Here is a 17,150-nt window from a genome sequence, read left to right as displayed (position 1 = left end):
ACGTATGCGTTTTTTTCCAGCGCAAAAAAACGCAAATGTGAAACCAGCCTTAGTGGCGTTCAGTAATGCCAGCTGATCCCCTGCTGTGTGGACGGCAAAGTCACCAGCTCCATCAACATTCAAACCACTACTGATTTTTAACCGTGCCCAACTTAGGTCTCTGGCTCCACTGTCTCTACTATTTCCCCTGACCTCCAACCCCGCCATCTACATCTCTGAAGTGGCGTCAGCACAATCTACACTTGTTCCTGTGTTCCTGTGGCTCAGTCCCATCAGTTTATCCCCTGATGTGTGTCCGGCAAGGTCTCCTGCTCTGTCCACATTCCCATAACCAGTAGTGGGAATGAGGACAGAGCTGGCGAACTTGCCGGACAAACATCAGGGGATCAACTGACGGGACTGAGCACCAGTAACACAGGAACAAGTGTAGATTGTGCTGACGCCACTTCAGAGATGTAGCTGGCGGGGTTGGAGGCCAGGGTAAATAGTAGAGACAGTGGAGACAGAGGCCTAAGTGGAGCATGGTTAGAATCAGTAGTAGTCCACAACCTCCATAAAAACCGCTGCCCATTGGCCTCTGCATGCGGCATGCGTAATCCTGGGCTCCAACAGCGTCAGTTGGTGATCAGAAGTGTCGTCTCCACAGAGCCAAACACATTCGTTAGAGTGTTAGTGGGTTTCAGCACTGCCAGCTGTTCCCCTGCTGTGGAGATGGCAAGTCTCCTGCTGCCTTCACCTGCCAAAATCCAGTAGGCCCCAGCCTGCTCCTCGCCTAATCCTGGGCTCCAACAGCGTCAGTTGGTGTTCAGAAGTGTCGTCTCCACAGAGCCAAACACATTCGTTCAAGTGTTAGTGGGTTTCAGCACTGCCAGCTGTTCCCCTGCTGTGGAGATGGCAAGTCTCCTGCTGCCTTCACCTGCCAAAATCCAGTAGGCCCCAGCCTGCTCCTCGCCTAATCCTGGGCTCCAACAGCGTCAGTTGGTGTTCAGAAGTGTCGTCTCCACAGAGCCAAACACATTCGTTCAAGTGTTAGTGGGTTTCAGCACTGCCAGCTGTTCCCCTGCTGTGGAGATGGCAAGTCTCCTGCTGCCTTCACCTGCCAAAATCCAGTAGGCCCCAGCCTGCTCCTCGCCTAATCCTGGGCTCCAACAGCGTCAGTTGGTGTTCAGAAGTGTCGTCTCCACAGAGCCAAACACATTCGTTAGAGTGTTAGTGGGTTTCAGCACTGCCAGCTGTTCCCCTGCTGTGGAGATGGCAAGTCTCCTGCTGCCTTCACCTGCCAAAATCCAGTAGGCCCCAGCCTGCTCCTCGCCTAATCCTGGGCTCCAACAGCGTCAGTTGGTGTTCAGAAGTGTCGTCTCCACAGAGCCAAACACATTCGTTAGATTGTTAGTGGGGTTCAGCACTGCCAGCTGTTCCCCTGCTGTGGAGATGGCAAGTCTCCTGCTGCCTTCACCTGCCAAAATCCAGTAGGCCCCAGCCTGCTCCTCGCCTAATCCTGGGCTCCAACAGCATCAGTTGGTGTTCAGAAGTGTCGTCTCCACAGAGCCAAACACATTCGTTAGAGTGTTAGTGGGGTTCAGCACTGCCAGCTGTTCCCCTGCTGTGGAGATGGCAAGTCTCCTGCTGCCTTCACCTGCCAAAATCCAGTAGGCCCCAGCCTGCTCCTCGCCTAATCCTGGGCTCAAACAGCGTCAGTTGGTGTTCAGAAGTGTCGTCTCCACAGAGCCAAACACATTCGTTCAAGTGTTAGTGGGGTTCATCATTGCCAGCTGATCCCCTGCTGTGGAGATGGCAGTCTCTCCTGCTTTCTCCGCATTCCAAAGACAGTAGGCCTCTGCCTACACCCTCCTATTTCCTGGGCTTCAACTCAGCCAGTTGTAGCTCGGAAGTGCCGTCCACACGGAAAGAGATACTTGCTCCCGTGTCTCAGTGGGGTTCAGTAACGTCAGCTGATCCCCTGCTTTGTGGATGGCAGTCTCTCCTGCTGTCACCTCATTCAAAATACAGTAGGCCTCTGCCTACACCCTCCTATTTCCTGGGCTTCAACACAGCCAGTTGTAGTTCGGAAGTGCCGTCCACACGGAAAGAGATACTTGCTCCCGTGTCTCAGTTTGGTTCAGTAATGTCAGCTGATCCCCTGCTGTGTGGATGGCAGTCTCTCCTGCTGTCACCTCATTCAAAATACAGTAGGCCTCTGCCTACACCCTCCTATTTCCTGGGCTTCAACACAGCCAGTTGTAGCTCGGAAGTGCCGTCCACACGGAAAGAGATACTTGCTCCCGTGTCTCAGTGGGGTTCAGTAACGTCAGCTGATCCCCTGCTTTGTGGATGGCAGTCTCTCCTGCTGTCACCTCATTCAAAATACAGTAGGCCTCTGCCTACACCCTCCTATTTCCTGGGCTTCAACACAGCCAGTTGTAGTTCGGAAGTGCCGTCCACACGGAAAGAGATACTTGCTCCCGTGTCTCAGTGGGGTTCAGTAACGTCAGCTGATCCCCTGCTCTGTGGATGGCAGTCTCTCCTGCTGTCACCTCATTCAAAATACAGTAGGCCTCTGCCTACACCCTCCTATTTCCTGGGCTTCAACACAGCCAGTTGTAGTTTGGAAGTGCCGTCCACACGGAAAGAGATACTTGCTCCCGTGTCTCAGTGGGGTTCAGTAACGTCAGCTGATCCCCTGCTGTGTGGATGGCAGTCTCTCCTGCTGTCACCTCATTCAAAATACAGTAGGCCTCTGCCTACACCCTCCTATTTCCTGGGCTTCAACGCAGCCAGTTGTAGTTCGGAAGTGCCGTCCACACGGAAAGAGATACTTGCTCCCGTGTCTCAGTGGGGTTCAGTAACGTCAGCTGATCCCCTGCTGTGTGGATGGCAGTCTCTCCTGCTGTAACCTCATTCAAAATACAGTAGGCCTCTGCCTACACCCTCCTATTTCCTGGGCTTCAACACAGCCAGTTGTAGTTCGGAAGTGCCGTCCACACGGAAAGAGATACTTGCTCCCGTGTCTCAGTGGGGTTCAGTAAAGTCAGCTGATCCCCTGCTGTGTGGATGGCAGTCTCTCCTGCTGTCACCTCATTCAAAATACAGTAGGCCTCTGCCTACACCCTCCTATTTCCTGGGCTTCAACACAGCCAGTTGTAGTTCGGAAGTGCCGTCCACACGGAAAGAGATACTTGCTCCCGTGTCTCAGTGGGGTTCAGTAACGTCAGCTGATCCCCTGCTGTGTGGATGGCAGTCTCTCCTGCTGTAACCTCATTCAAAATACAGTAGGCCTCTGCCTACACCCTCCTATTTCCTGGGCTTCAACACAGCCAGTTGTAGTTCGGAAGTGCCGTCCACACGGAAAGAGATACTTGCTCCCGTGTCTCAGTGGGGTTCAGTAATGTCAGCTGATCCCCTGCTGTGTGGATGGCAGTCTCTCCTGCTGTCACCTCATTCAAAATACAGTAGGCCTCTGCCTACACCCTCCTATTTCCTGGGCTTCAACACAGCCAGTTGTAGTTCGGAAGTGCCGTCCACACGGAAAGAGATACTTGCTCCCGTGTCTCAGTGGGGTTCAGTAATGTCAGCTGATCCCCTGCTGTGTGGATGGCAGTCTCTCCTGCTGTCACCTCATTCAAAATACAGTAGGCCTCTGCCTACACCCTCCTATTTCCTGGGCTTCAACACAGCCAGTTGTAGTTCGGAAGTGCCGTCCACACGGAAAGAGACACTTGCTCCCGTGTCTCAGTGGGGTTCAGTAACGTCAGCTGATCCCCTGCTGTGTAGATGGCAAAGTCTCCTGCTGCCTACACAGTCGTACCACTACTGATTTTTAACCGTGCTCCAATTAGGCCTGTGGCTCCACTGTCTCTCGTATTTCCCCTGTCCTCCAACCCTGCCAGTTACAGCTCCGAAGTGGCGTCTGCACTTGTTCCTGTGTTACAGGTGTTCAGTCAGGTCAGTTAATCCCCTGATGTGTGTCCGGCAATGTCGCCTGCTCTCAGGGGATTAACTGACCGGACTGAACACCTGTAACACAGGAACAAGTGTGGATTGTGCAGACGCCACTTCGGAGCTGTAACTGGCGGGGTTGGAGGACAGGGGAAATACGAAAATCAGTGAAGCCACAGGCCTAAGTGGAGCTTGGTTCAAATTAGTAGTCTACAACCGATCTTAAAATTTCTTCAATGCAGCCTCAGCCTGCTCCGTGCTTGTCCCTGGGCTTCAACACAGCCAGTTGTTGCTCGGAAGTGCCGTCTTCACAGAGTAAAACACTAGCTCCTGTGTTTGTGGGGTTCAGTAACGTCAGCTGTTCCCCTGCTGTTTTGATGGCAATCTGTCCTGCTGCCTCCCAATTGACAGCACATCAGGCCTCAGCCTGCTAAGTGCTTGTCCTGGGCTCCAACATCGCCAGTTGCTGCTCATAACTGACTTTGGCACGGGTACTCCCTCCTGCCCAGCTTGGTTCCAGCCCTGCCTGCTGTTTCCGGGAAGTGTCAATGTCAGTTTGCCACCCCAAGTTGCCATGTCGTGTTGCGGTTGGGTTAGCCGAGGCTAGGGTGCCAGCAGTTTAGGTGCTTCCTATGTGGACTGCGGGTTCTGGTAAGAAAGGCTTGTTCCATAGTGCCAGTAGGACAAGCACCCCCTGTAGGACTGTGTGATTCGGTAACTGCGGCCAGCTTGCGGCATGCCAACTTTGCTTTTCAGGGGTAACTTCTGATACCCCTCCGGGTTCCAGCACCGTCAGCTGGTTCTCGTCAAAGCCTTTGGCCTAGGTGCCTCCATCTCGGTATCCGAGTTCCGGCAACGTCTGCTGGTCCTTGGTAGTGCTTTGTAGCACAGGTACCTCCTGCTTAGTAACCGGGTTCCAGCACCGTCAGCTGGTCCTCGGTTGTGCCATTGGCTCTTATTCCTTCTGCTGCCCCTCCGGGTGCCAGCACTGTCAGCTGGTCCTCGCTATTTCCATTTGCTCTTGCAGCTTATGCTACCCCTCCGGGTTCCAGCACCGTCAGCTGGTTCTCGTCAGAGCCTTTGGCCTAGGTGCCTCCATCTCGGTATCCGAGTTCCGGCAACGTCTGCTGGTCCTTGGTAGTGCTTTGTAGCACAGGTACCTCCTGCTTAGTAACCGGGTTCCAGCACCGTCAGCTGGTCCTCGGTTGTGCCATTGGCTCTTATTCCTTCTGCTGCCCCTCCGGGTGCCAGCACTGTCAGCTGGTCCTCGCTATTTCCATTTGCTCTTGCAGCTTATGCTACCCCTCCGGGTTCCAGCACCGTCAGCTGGTTCTCGTCAGAGCCTTTGGCCTAGGTGCCTCCATCTAGGTATCCGAGTTCCGGCAACGTCTGCTGGTCCTTGGTAGTGCTTTGTAGCACAGGTACCTCCTGCTTAGTAACCGGGTTCCAGCACCGTCAGCTGGTCCTCGGTAGTGCCATTGGCTCTTGTTCCTTCTGCTGCCCCTCCGGGTGCCAGTACCGTCAGCTGGTTCAAGAGGACAAAGAACAGGAAGACAACCACCAAGATGCAGAACAACAAGAGAGAGAAGACAAAGAAGCATAAAAAAAACAAAGCAGAAGAACATTAAGCATAAGACTAATACTCTGAGCAAATGATATTATCTTATTTATAAGCAGAAGAAGACTAAGCAGTGTATGGGGGTGAGTCCTTTCCTTCTCGTGGTGCCCCTGGAAAAGGCCTGCTGCTGCAGGCCAAACTGAACGCGGACAAATCCTGTTGTAAATCTTTTGTGACAGGCAGAACGGAAGGTGTAAACTTCTAACTTTTCTAGATAACAACTACAGGAATGCCTGACACAAACAAGAATATGATGAAGAAGAATAGGAAGAAGATGAAGAAGTTGAATATGTAGAATAATAATTGTTGAATAAGAAGAATATGAAGAATGTAAGAAAAGGAAGAAGAAGAAGAAGAATGTAAAAAAAGGAAGTAGAAGAATTTAAAAAAGGAAGAAGAAGAAGAATGTAAAAAAAGGAATAAGAAGAAGAATGTAAAAAAAGGAAGAAGAAGAAGAATGTAAAAAAAGGAAGTAGAAGAATGTAAAAAAAGGAAGAAGAAGAAGAAGAATGTAAAAAAAGGAATAAGAAGAAGAAGAAGAAGGTAAAAAAAGGAAGAAGAATAAGAAAGAAGAAGAAAGAAGAAAGAAGAAGAAGACATACATGTCTGGCAAAATATAAATGAGGCTAACATAGTCAATATCTTTGTAACTCCTAACATCTTTAAAAAAAAAGTTTAATTCCTGCTATTCCATTTGATTGGGCTAAACCTCTATGGCTTTAATGTCTCCTCCACCTCCCACAATACATTCTACATTATTCTTAGTTGTTTTTCTTCATGTAGAATTAACCTACAAGGAAAGAAAGGGTTTTTTTTAATTCCGATATTTTGGCCCCATTGACTTGCATTGGTTCCCGGTATCGGAATCGGCGATACCGATACTTTTTTTTAAGATCGGCCGATCCATTCCGATCCGATATTTTCAAGTATCGGCTGGTATCGCTCAACTCTAGTGACCAATTATTCTGTATGGAGAAATATATGGGGCTCATTATTCTGTATGGCGCACAATGTGGTGGCCATAATACTGTATGGAGTAATATACTGTCCTTTTTTTGAGCTATTGTACAATTTAAAATAGATCAGTCATGTCCTGTAAGCAGTGAAGCATTTGTCATTGTAGTATACCTATATTTCTGTGCCGTATCAGAGCATCATGAGTTGTGGTATGTGTTAAAGGGGCGCACTGACACTCTTTGGCCCAGGGCACACAAAAACCTGGAGCCAGCCCTACCCCCCCACAACTTTAGCCAAATAACCCCCTGTTTTCAATGCGTAACTATTGTTATGAAGTAAATTAAGGTTGACAAGCTTCAGTAATAAGAATTGATGCTTTTGGCATTGAAATGGGCACTGTAGGTGTGTTTACTGTCCTCCACTCCCTGCCGACTTTGCTTCCCCATTGACTTGCATTGGGTTTCGTGTTTCAGTCGGACATCGACTTTTCCCTATAGTCGGCCAATTTCGTTTGACCAGACTTTTGCGAAAGGCAAAGTCGCTCATCTCTACTGATAGGTGCCGATGTCGGAGGAAGACAGGGCCAAGACGGCGTTCATTCTCCCCACGGGACTGTTTGAGTTCAATCGGATGCCGTTTGGGCTGGCCAACACCCCGGGGACCTTTCAGCGGCTGATGGAGCGGTGTCTGGGAGATCTCAACTTTGAGGCCACGCTGATATATCTGGACGAAAACATAATCTATGCCGCCACGTTTGAGGACCACCTGCGGCGGTTGGGGCAGGTGCTCGACCGGCTGCAGAAGTGCGGGTTGAAGGTAAAACACCAGAAATGCAACCTGTTTCGCACTCAGATCGAATATCTGGGGCATATCATCTCTGCCGAGGGTGTTAGACCGTCCCTGGAAAAGGTTGTCGCCATCCAGGGATAGCCTACCCCCAAGACGGTGAAAGACGTGCAGGCCTTCCTGGGGTTGGCCGGATACTCCCGTCGTTTTGTAAAGAATTTTGCCCCCCGAGCCCAGCAGAACCTGCTAAGGGGGCCTCCTGCCGGGGCAAATGGGTGGAAAATCCTGTGGCAACATCTGCAAGAGGAAGCCTTCCAAGACCTTAAGTCTGCACTCTCGGTTGCCCCGGTGTTAGCTTATGCGGATTTCTCGCAACCTTTCATACTGCACACTGACGGGAGCCTCCATGGGCTAGGTGCTGTATTTTCACAAGTTCAAGATGGCCTGGAGAGGGTGATCGCCTATGGTAGCCGATCACTTCATGACTCCGAACGTAACCCTAACAATTACAGCTCCTTTAAGCTCGAGCTCCTCGGTAGTGTGGGCCATGACGGAGCAGTTCGCAGAGTACCTGGCGGGCTCCAAAGTGGTGGTGCGGACCAACAACAACCCGCTGGCCCACCTAGAAAATGCCAAACTAGGAGTTCTGGAGCAGCGATGGGTTGCCCGGATGGCAAAGTTCAACTATAAGATCATCTATAAAAGAGGGGCAGAAAATGTACACGCTGATGCCCTCTCCAGGATCCGGCATACCACTCCAGGGAAGAGGACCAGGGGCCGTTTGCCGCCGTGCTCACGGCTACCACACAGGAAGAATCCCATCTAAGACCCCCAAGGGGTATGCTGGAACAATCACGTGACAGATGGATCCAACAGCAGCAAGAAGATGAAGAAATCGGGCTCCTACGCCGATGGGTGACCACCGGCAGGCTACCAATCAACTCCCAAAGACAGACATTGACTCAGGATATGTTGCTGATGTTATGCCAATGGGAGAAACTAGTCGTCAAGAAAGGACTATTGTATCGTAAGGCATTATCATGGGCGACGTCGGCAACAACTTGGCAGGTAGTCGTGCCCGGAGCCCAACTCAGTGAACTGGCCAAGGAAGCCCACGAAAAGGAGGCTCACTTCGGAGCTCCAAAGGTCTTGCAATGGTTGCAGCAGATAGTTTACCATCTGCGCTTGCACGCTGCTGTGGAAGAAACTTGCCGGGCCTGCCGCCTATGGGAGCTAGCTAATCCACCCACACAACGGGCCCTGGTACAAACGATAGTGACATCAGAACCCCTCGAGCTCTTGACGGTGGACTATTTGACCATTGGTACAGCATACCAAGGGTATGAGCAAAGTCTTGTCATGGTGGATCATTTCACCAAATTTGCCGTGGTAACCCCCACCCGAGATCAAACTGGGGAGTCGGCCGCCTATGCAATCTGTGAAAACTTTATCCAAGTGTACGGCTGCCCTAAACAGACACATTCAGACCAGGGGGCATGCTTCCTGGGGAAAGTCATGGAGGAATTACATCGTCTCTATGGTATCAATAAATCCCGGACCACGCCATACCACCCGCAGGGAACCGGAGCCTGCAAACAATTTAATCGGACACTAATTCAAATGTTGCGTACCCTGGAGAGTGACTGGAAGGCCCACTGGCCTGAGTATGTCCCTGAACTAGTGTGGGTCTATAACAACCAGGTGCATCGGGTTACCGGCTATACCCCCTACTCACTGCTATTTGGGCAAGAAGGCAAAGGGATCACGGAGGTAGAACTGAACCCGGAGGAACCCCAACCCTGGACCGGGGTGTCCCCATGGGTCCGAAACCATCGACATCGGCTACAAACTCTCCACAGAATCGTCCATACAAAACTCTGGGACCAGGAACACCCAGGGGGGACTCTGCCTCCACCCACCGACCTCCAGACTGGGGATCGAGTACTCGTACTAGACCAGCGCCCCTAGAACAAGTTATAGCCTCAGTGGGAAGAAAGACCTTACCGAGTATTGCACCGAATAAGCTCCGACAGGCCTGTGCATGAGATACAATCTGAAAAAGACGGGACACTCCCCACTCGCACTGTGCACCGTAATATGTTAAGGCCTTGTACATGCACCGACCCCATGCAACCTGAGCCTACTCCTCAGGTCCCCGAACCACTGCCAACGGTCTGGGACCTGGATGACAAGGAAGACTTCCCCGCATTGCCTCCAAGAAACGACAACCCAGTAGGACCAGTCATCCCGCCAGAATCGACCAGCCCACCACCTTCCACCACCCCAGAAAGTTCCAACGCAGTCGAACTGAGACTCTCCGAGCGGTCAACAGCTGGCAAACCCCCCGAACATTATGAACAGGACCAGTTTGTATGGCAACAAGAACTTTTGTCTAAAAAGGCCAACCCGAGCCTACCAAAGCCCTCGCCCAAGGACTGTGGAGCATACAGGATGGGAGAGTGTAGGAAGAGGGGCCCCAACCGAGTGTCCGGGCCGAACCAAGGGGACCGTCATCTAGGTTCCTAGGAGGTCTGTTTCCGGGGAGCAGAGTTAGGGGACGGACCACTGAGACTTCCAGGACGGTTGGGGGAGGAGCCTCTATAAAAGGGGCGGGGAGCACCTGTCAGAGTGAGTCAGCAGAACGGGAGAGAAGGAGAAGGAGACCGTGGGAGCACCACAGGGAGCCAGAACCATGAGCAGCAACCAGAGAGGAGGACAACGACAGGAGGGAGACTCTCGGTAGATCGCAGGAAGACGGCGCCGAGCTGACCGACAGGAGACTGCTGCTTCACTCCAGCATCTGTCTTCCGAGGGCCTTCCCCTAACGGCCCCTGTAAAGGGGTCGGCACCACCTGGCGCGCTCACCCCCGGGAGCTCCAGTGCCGCGATCCAGAGGGTCCACTCTCGGACGTAACCTACCTGTCGTCACAGTATACGTCACAGTTGTCGTCAAAGAATATTCATATGAAGGTTGCGTCTCCAAAGTTCAAGCCAAGATTCATTGGATCTTATAAGATTTAGGAGATTCTTAATCCTGTTTCTTTTCGATTGGCTCTTCCAGCTACGTTTAAGATCCATAACGTGTTTCATAAATCTCTGTTGAAGAGGTTTGTGGAGCCGGTAGTTCCTATGGCAGCGCCTCCTGACCCTGTATTGGTTAAAGGCAATGTTGAATATGAGGTAGAGAAAATATTGGATTCTCATTTGGCTAGACGGAGACTCCAGTACTTGGTCAAATGGAAGGGTTATGGCCAGAAGGATGATTCTTGGGTCTCTGCTTCTGACATTCATGCCGATAGATTGGTTTGTGCTTTTCACTGGGCCCATTCTGATCGGCCTGGTGGCATGGATGAGGGTTCGGTGACCGCTCCTCAAGGGGGGTACTGTTGTGAATTCGCTTTCTGGCCTACCTCTGGTTACTGCTGAAAGTGGTGGAACTGGTCTGGTTGAGGGAGGGGTTGCGAGTTCTCTTTCTGGGCTCCCTCTGGTGGTTACTGGAGGTAATGGAGCTGATCTGATTAACAGAGGCTTGCCACCTGATAATGAGGACGACGATTGGAGATCTGGGCTTTCAGACTGGATTTAAGACAGCCGACTCCCTCTATCTCTGCTGGTGATTTTTTTCTGCCTCCTGAGGTCTTAGTTTCCAGCTCAGTCCCTGCATGCTCAGCTAAGTGTTCTTTTGCTATTCTGTTCACATTTGATCTGGTTTTGTCTATTTCAGTTTTGTGTGGGTCAGCCAGCTCCAGTTGGGGCTGTGCTGAATCACCATCCATATGTTACTGCTTGTGGCAGTTTGTTTTTGTCCCTTATTAGATTGGCCTCTTTTTGCTCTGCTTTCAGAATATACCAGAGTGCTGATATAGTGGGCAAAGTCGTGCGAATTCAGTATTTTTGCATCAGACGTGTTGGACCTTTTTGCAGGGTTTTTTGCGTGATTGCAGACAGTGTCTTTCCTTTCCTGTCCTGTCTAGTCAGTGTGGGCCCCATCGTTTGCTCAGTCTATTTTCCTACCTGCGTTTGTGTTTTCATCTTGTCTCACTGACAATATATTCTTGTGGGCTATCTATTCCTTTGTGGTCTGCACTGGGGCAGTTTAGATTTCCCCTTTCTTGCTTTAGGCTTAGTTAGCTCTCCGGCTGTGCCGAGGCATCTAGGATCATTGTAGGCACACTCCACGGCTACTGCTAGTTGTGTGGATAGGATCAGGGGTCTGCAATCCGCTTAGTTACCAACCTCTCTGGTTTTCTGTGGCTTAGCTTGGGCTTGCTCTCCTCCTCGGTGACCCAATCATAACAGTTCCCCCTGGAACACTGTGCCCTGTTAAACGTCGCAGGGTGTAGCAAGCATTAGCCTACCGCTCTGAGCGTGTACTGCTTCTGCACTTGCGGTCGCCACTAACCAGCCTGAGCTTAGTGCTGGAAAGCACACTATCTGTGCACGGTGCCGTACAGATGGATGATGCAACATATGTGATACTGTGATGCCTGTGCTGACTGGCGCCCATTGGCGCTAACGGATGAGTGAGCTGAATGTACTGCGGCGCTAGGCAGTACCAGTACTAAGTGCTGACTCTCACCTCTAAACCCTAGTAATACACGTATCAAAGGGAAGGAGTTTCATAATGAGTCATTCACCTGTCTCATACATCCATCATCACACACACCACTATAAACATAAGACCTAATGTCTATCATAGCACATGGCAGGGCGGCCATGCGAGGCTTTTATAGCCACGACCTACAGGGACCTTCCTGATCATCCAATCAGAGCAGAAGCAGGACTTGAGCATGTGACCTCCGATCTCCAATGAGAGATCATTCCACGGGCATGCTCATTGGACCGAAAGGAGTACTTAGTCCCTGGAGCTGTTTGCTACTGACCAGCATGTGTTGCTATAGCTGGACCAGAGGTGGCAGCAGCAACCAAACCCACAATGCTAGTCTGAGCAGAGCGCCGGGATCGACGAATCTGCTGAGCAGCCTCCTCTGCAGCCGGAGAGGAATGGGAGACGGCCGAAGGCAAGGCTTGGGATTCCTGCTGTGCAGCGACAGGAACCCAATGCCTAACACATGCTTGGTCTACATCTGCTGGGTTGGCTGTAACAGAAGACGTGTCAGTTCTAATTATACTATTTCTATTCTCGTGACATTTATTCCACTTCGGAGGGGTCAGGCCCTCATTTTTTAAAATGTGAAAACTCCAGGTTGGGTGTCCATCTGCTAGATTGGGTGAAGTGGAAGACCTGTCGGTCCCTATTATACTATTTCTACTGTGGTGAAATTGATGCCACTTTGGTATTGTCCGCCAATTATTTTTGGAAATGTGAACACTTCTGGTTGGGTATAAGCATACTCACAGACGCAGATTCTTTACTGTAAGAGCAGTGAGACTATGGAACTCTCTGCCATATGATGTTGTAATGAGTGATTCCCTAATAAAATTTAAGAAGGGATTGGATGCCTTTCTTGAAAAGTATAATATTACAGGGTATATACACTAGTTTCCTTAATATTGCGTTGATCCAAGGAGCTCTATCTGATTGCCGTATGTGGAGTCGGGAAGGAATTTTTTTCCCCAATGTGAAGCTTACTGTTTGCCATAAGGATTTTTTTTTCCTTCCTCTGGATCAACATGTTAGGGCAAGTTAGGATAGGATATGGGATGAACTAGATGGACTTAAACTCTTCCTTCAACCTTAATAACTATGTTACTATGTTACTATGTCTCCATCTGCTGGATTGGGTGTAGTGGAAAACCCATCGGTCCCTAATACTATTTCCACTCTCATGAAATTGATGACACTTCTGTGTTGTAAGGCCCACATTTGTTTAAACATAAACACTCCTGTTTGGGTGTCTATCTGCTGGATTGGTTGTAGTGAAAGACCTGTCAGTCCCTATTGCACTATTTCTACTGTGGTGAAATGGATGCCACTTCTGTGGTGTAAGGCCCTCATTTGTTTAAGTGTGAAAACTCCTGGTTGGGTGTCCATCTGCTGGATTGGGTGTAGTAGAAGACCTGTCAGTCCCTATTGTACTATTTCTACTGTGGTGAAATTGATTCACTTTGGTGGTGTCTCCCAATAATTTTTTGAAATGTGAACACTCCTGGCTGGGTCTCCATCATGCATGTTGCCTGTAGCAGTAGGCTACTGACACCTTCAGGCTTCCACTTCCTTGGATTCAAATACCCATGTTACTATCCTTAAAAAATTTTGACAATGGTAGTCTACAAAACTGATATTTGTGCCACCTGAGTGTGGCTCAGCATGAAAGCAGGTAAAGGTGTTGCATGTGGTATCAGGGCTCCCAGCAAAGGGGGCCTACACCCATCTCTCACCCACCTCGTCTTACTGTGACGTTCAATTGAATGTTGTAAATGCTGTACCAGACCCCAATACCTCTTACCTGGCTGATTGCTGCAGTTTCGTGCTAAAATTTGTATTGTGGGTGAATTGACGCCACTTTCCTGGTGTCTGTCCCTCATTTAATTTGTTTTGGCAGCATTTGGGGCCTTTATAAAGTGTTGTGCATGTGTTTCTTTTTGCCTCCTATTGACTGTAATGGTGTTCAGTGAATATTCAACGAATTAATCGGCGAATATTGCAAATTCAGTGATCGCAATCCGAGCTGAACATTGAAATATTCGCTCATCTCTACTAGCTAGCCAAGCAGTGGAGACTTTGATGTATGCGATGGAGCATTATCCTGTATAAAAATCATATTTTTTTTTTAAGTTCACATCTTCTCTTGTATCACTGCTGGAAGAAAGTTTCTTCTAAAAAACTGACAGTAGGTTTGGGAGTTGATTTTGAGTCCATCTTTAACTCAAAAATTACCAATTAGCTTATCTTTAACCCCTTCAAGATCCTGCCCTTTTTAATTTTTGCTCCGCTTATTCCCAGAGTTGTACTTTTGAACAACATCATTAGTTTTACCATATTGTGTACTAAAAAATGGGAAAAAATTCTAAGTGCAGAGAAATTGCAAAAAAAGGTGCAATTCCTCAAAGGATTTGGGGATTTTTTTTACCATGATCACCAAAAGCTAAAACTGAGCTGCCATTATGATTCTCCAACTCATTACGAGCTCATAATAATAATAATAATAAATTTTATTTCTGTAGCGCCGACATATTCCGCAGCACTTTACTTTTCAGAGGGGACATGTACAGACGATAGACATTACAGCATAACAATAATCACATAGATCATAACAGATTCCAAGAGGAATGAGGGCCCTGCTCGCAAGCTTGCAATCTATGAGGAAAAAGGTAGACACGAAAGTTGGGTGGTAACAATTGCCCTGATTGTATGAACCAGCCATAATGTTAAGTGTGTGACAGTACAGACACAGAGGGCTAATGGATGCATAAAGCATGTGGGAACATGATGCAGGGAACCTGGCTATGGTAAAACTTTTGGCTGTGCCACACAGGGATAGATTAAGTTAATGTGTTGAGGTGGCAGGCCAGTCTGAATAAATGCGTTTCCAGGGCACGCTTAAAATTGTGGGGATTGGGGACTAATCGTATTGACTTGGGAAGTGCATTCCAAAGAATTGGCGCAGCACGTGTATAGTCTTGGAGACGGGAGTGGGAGGTTCTGATTATTGAGGATGCTAACCTCAGGTCATCAGCAGAACGGAGGGCGCAGGTAGGGTGGTATACTGAAACAAGGGAGGAGATGTAGGGTGGTGCTGAGCCATGGAGTGCTTTGTGGGTGAGGGTAATAAGTTTATACTGGATTCTGGAGTGGATGGGTAGCCAGTGTAATGACTTGCACAAGGTAGAGGCATCGGTATAACGATTGGTAAGGAATATGATTCTGGCTGCAGCATTCAAGACAGATTGGAGGGGGGAGAGTTTGGTAAGAGGGAGACCGATTAGAAAAGAGTTACAATAGTCGAGACGAGAATGAATAAGAGAAACAGTAAGAGTTTTTGTGGAGTGAAATGTAAGAAAAGGTCGAATTCTTGAAATGTTTTTGAGGTGCAGATGACAAGAGCGAGCCAGTGATCGGATGTGGTGGGCTAAGGAAAGCTCAGAGTCAAGTATGACCCCAAGACAGCGGGCATGTTGCTTGGGAGTAATAGTGGAACCACACATGGAAATGTCAATGTCAGGTATAGGTTCATAGACACCAAATATGTCTAGCTTCTTTTTTATTTAAGTGGTGAAAAAAAAAAAATACAAAGTTTGTTAAAAAAAACTGGACCATTTTCCAAGACCCATAGCATCTCCATTTTTCGTGATCTTGTGTTAAGTGAGGGCTTATTTTATTCGTGCTGAGCTGACATTTTTATTGATACCATTTTGGTGCAGTTATGATCTTTTAATCACCATTTATTGCATTGTAATGCAATGTTGCGGCGACCAAAAAAAACCATTCTGGCCTTTTTAGTCCTTTTTTATTGATAGATCAGGTGATTCTGAACGCAGCTATACCAAATATGTGTACGTTTGATTTTTTTTTATTTTGAATGGGGTGAAAGGAGAGGTCATTTAAACTTTATATTTTTTATTATTTGAATATTTTTAAAAACTATTTTTTTGGCATGCTTCTGTAATCTCCATATTATTTACCTGCTGTCGCTAATAACAGCAACAGTAGGTGTGGAGTATGCGGGTAACAGTCCCAAAAGCCCCCAACTGCTGTTGTTCGGACTATAATAAAATGCTCATTATTCTCCTCTGCTCGCCGGCAGAGCAGGGGAGAATGACGACAGCCCGCTTCAGCACCAGCCGCCGGGGAACAGCGCTTACTGAAGGGCTTCTTCCCCAGCAGCTGACCGTGTTGTACTGATGTGGCACACGGGTGGCACACGGTTGCCACACGTGTAGTACACACACGGACACATGGACAAGGATATCTCCGATACCGTTTTTTCCGGTACTGGAAATATATTGATGTGTGAAAGGGGCCTAAGAAGAAGTAAGGAATTTTTTGCTTTGTAAAAGATTTCTTATGAAGGTTAGTCCAAAATGCTGTGCCAATTTAAAAATTAATAAAAATAAGATACTGTAGATTCAGCTATAAGAAAAACAAAATAATTATGCTTAGATCTTCACTGTTACAGATCCTACACAATGACAGTAAATAAAGAAATAATAACCTGATTACGGTGCATATTGTTTGGGCTTTAAACACAAAAATATATAGATAATGCACTTGACCACTTACTTGACTGTAGCTTTGTATAGTAGATCTGGGTTGACTGTTGCGGCTGTGTAACTGCACTGCTGATGTTTCACCCAATGCAATGGCCTGGTTGCTATGGTAGCTTGATGAATACTGGAAAGACCCATCTGGTTTAGAATTTAGCTGTAGGGCACTCTGTGATAGAATGCTGGGCCCTGGGTTAAGAAATAGATTTGGAACACTCATTGAAATCTTGAAAAACATAGCAAAATTTACTAATACATAGCATTTATACATAGCATAGCACTCTGAATAATACCCTAGTCCAGGTGTGTCGCTAGTAGAGTTGAGCGATACCGTCCGATACTTCAAAGTATCGGATCGGAATGGATCGGCCGATCTTAAAAAAAAGTATCGGTATCGCCGATTCCGATACCGGAAGTCCCATTCAAGTCTATGGGACTTCCGGTATCGGAATAAGAAAAATCCTGTTTTTCCCTTGTACAGCCTCTCTGGGGTCTGTACGGGCCTTTCGGGGGGCTGTGCCGGCCTGCCAGGGGGTCTGTGCAGGCTCCGGTGGTCTGTGCCGGCCTGCCGGGGGGGCTGTGCAGGCTCCGGTGGCCTGTGCTGGCCTGCCGGGGGGCTGTGCCGGCTCCGGGGGGCTGTGCCGGCCTGCCGGGGGGCTGTGCAGGCTCCGGGGGGCTGTGCCGG

At 48.8% G+C, this 17,150-nt stretch overlaps 1 protein-coding gene across 6 annotated transcripts in view; it reads right to left on the bottom strand.

Moving 5' to 3' along the window:
* Nucleotides 1–17,150, bottom strand: part of CTNND2 (catenin delta 2) — a 3,465,616-nt gene that overhangs the window by 2,899,409 nt on the left and 549,057 nt on the right. For all 6 annotated transcript variants that reach the window (XM_073587627.1, XM_073587626.1, XM_073587628.1 and 3 more), the window contains one exon: nucleotides 16,482–16,654. In XM_073587627.1, coding sequence (XP_073443728.1) covers nucleotides 16,482–16,654 — 173 coding nt within the window. The remainder of the gene's footprint in view (nucleotides 1–16,481; nucleotides 16,655–17,150) is intronic.

The sequence above is a fragment of the Dendrobates tinctorius genome, unplaced genomic scaffold, assembly GCF_039654945.1.
Source record: "Dendrobates tinctorius isolate UK_male_01 unplaced genomic scaffold, ASM3965494v1 ptg000100l, whole genome shotgun sequence".
NCBI classification, from domain to species: Eukaryota; Metazoa; Chordata; class Amphibia; order Anura; family Dendrobatidae; genus Dendrobates; species Dendrobates tinctorius.
The sequence above is the reverse complement of the archived record's forward strand: the minus strand, read 5'-3'. Positions and strand labels throughout refer to the sequence as shown.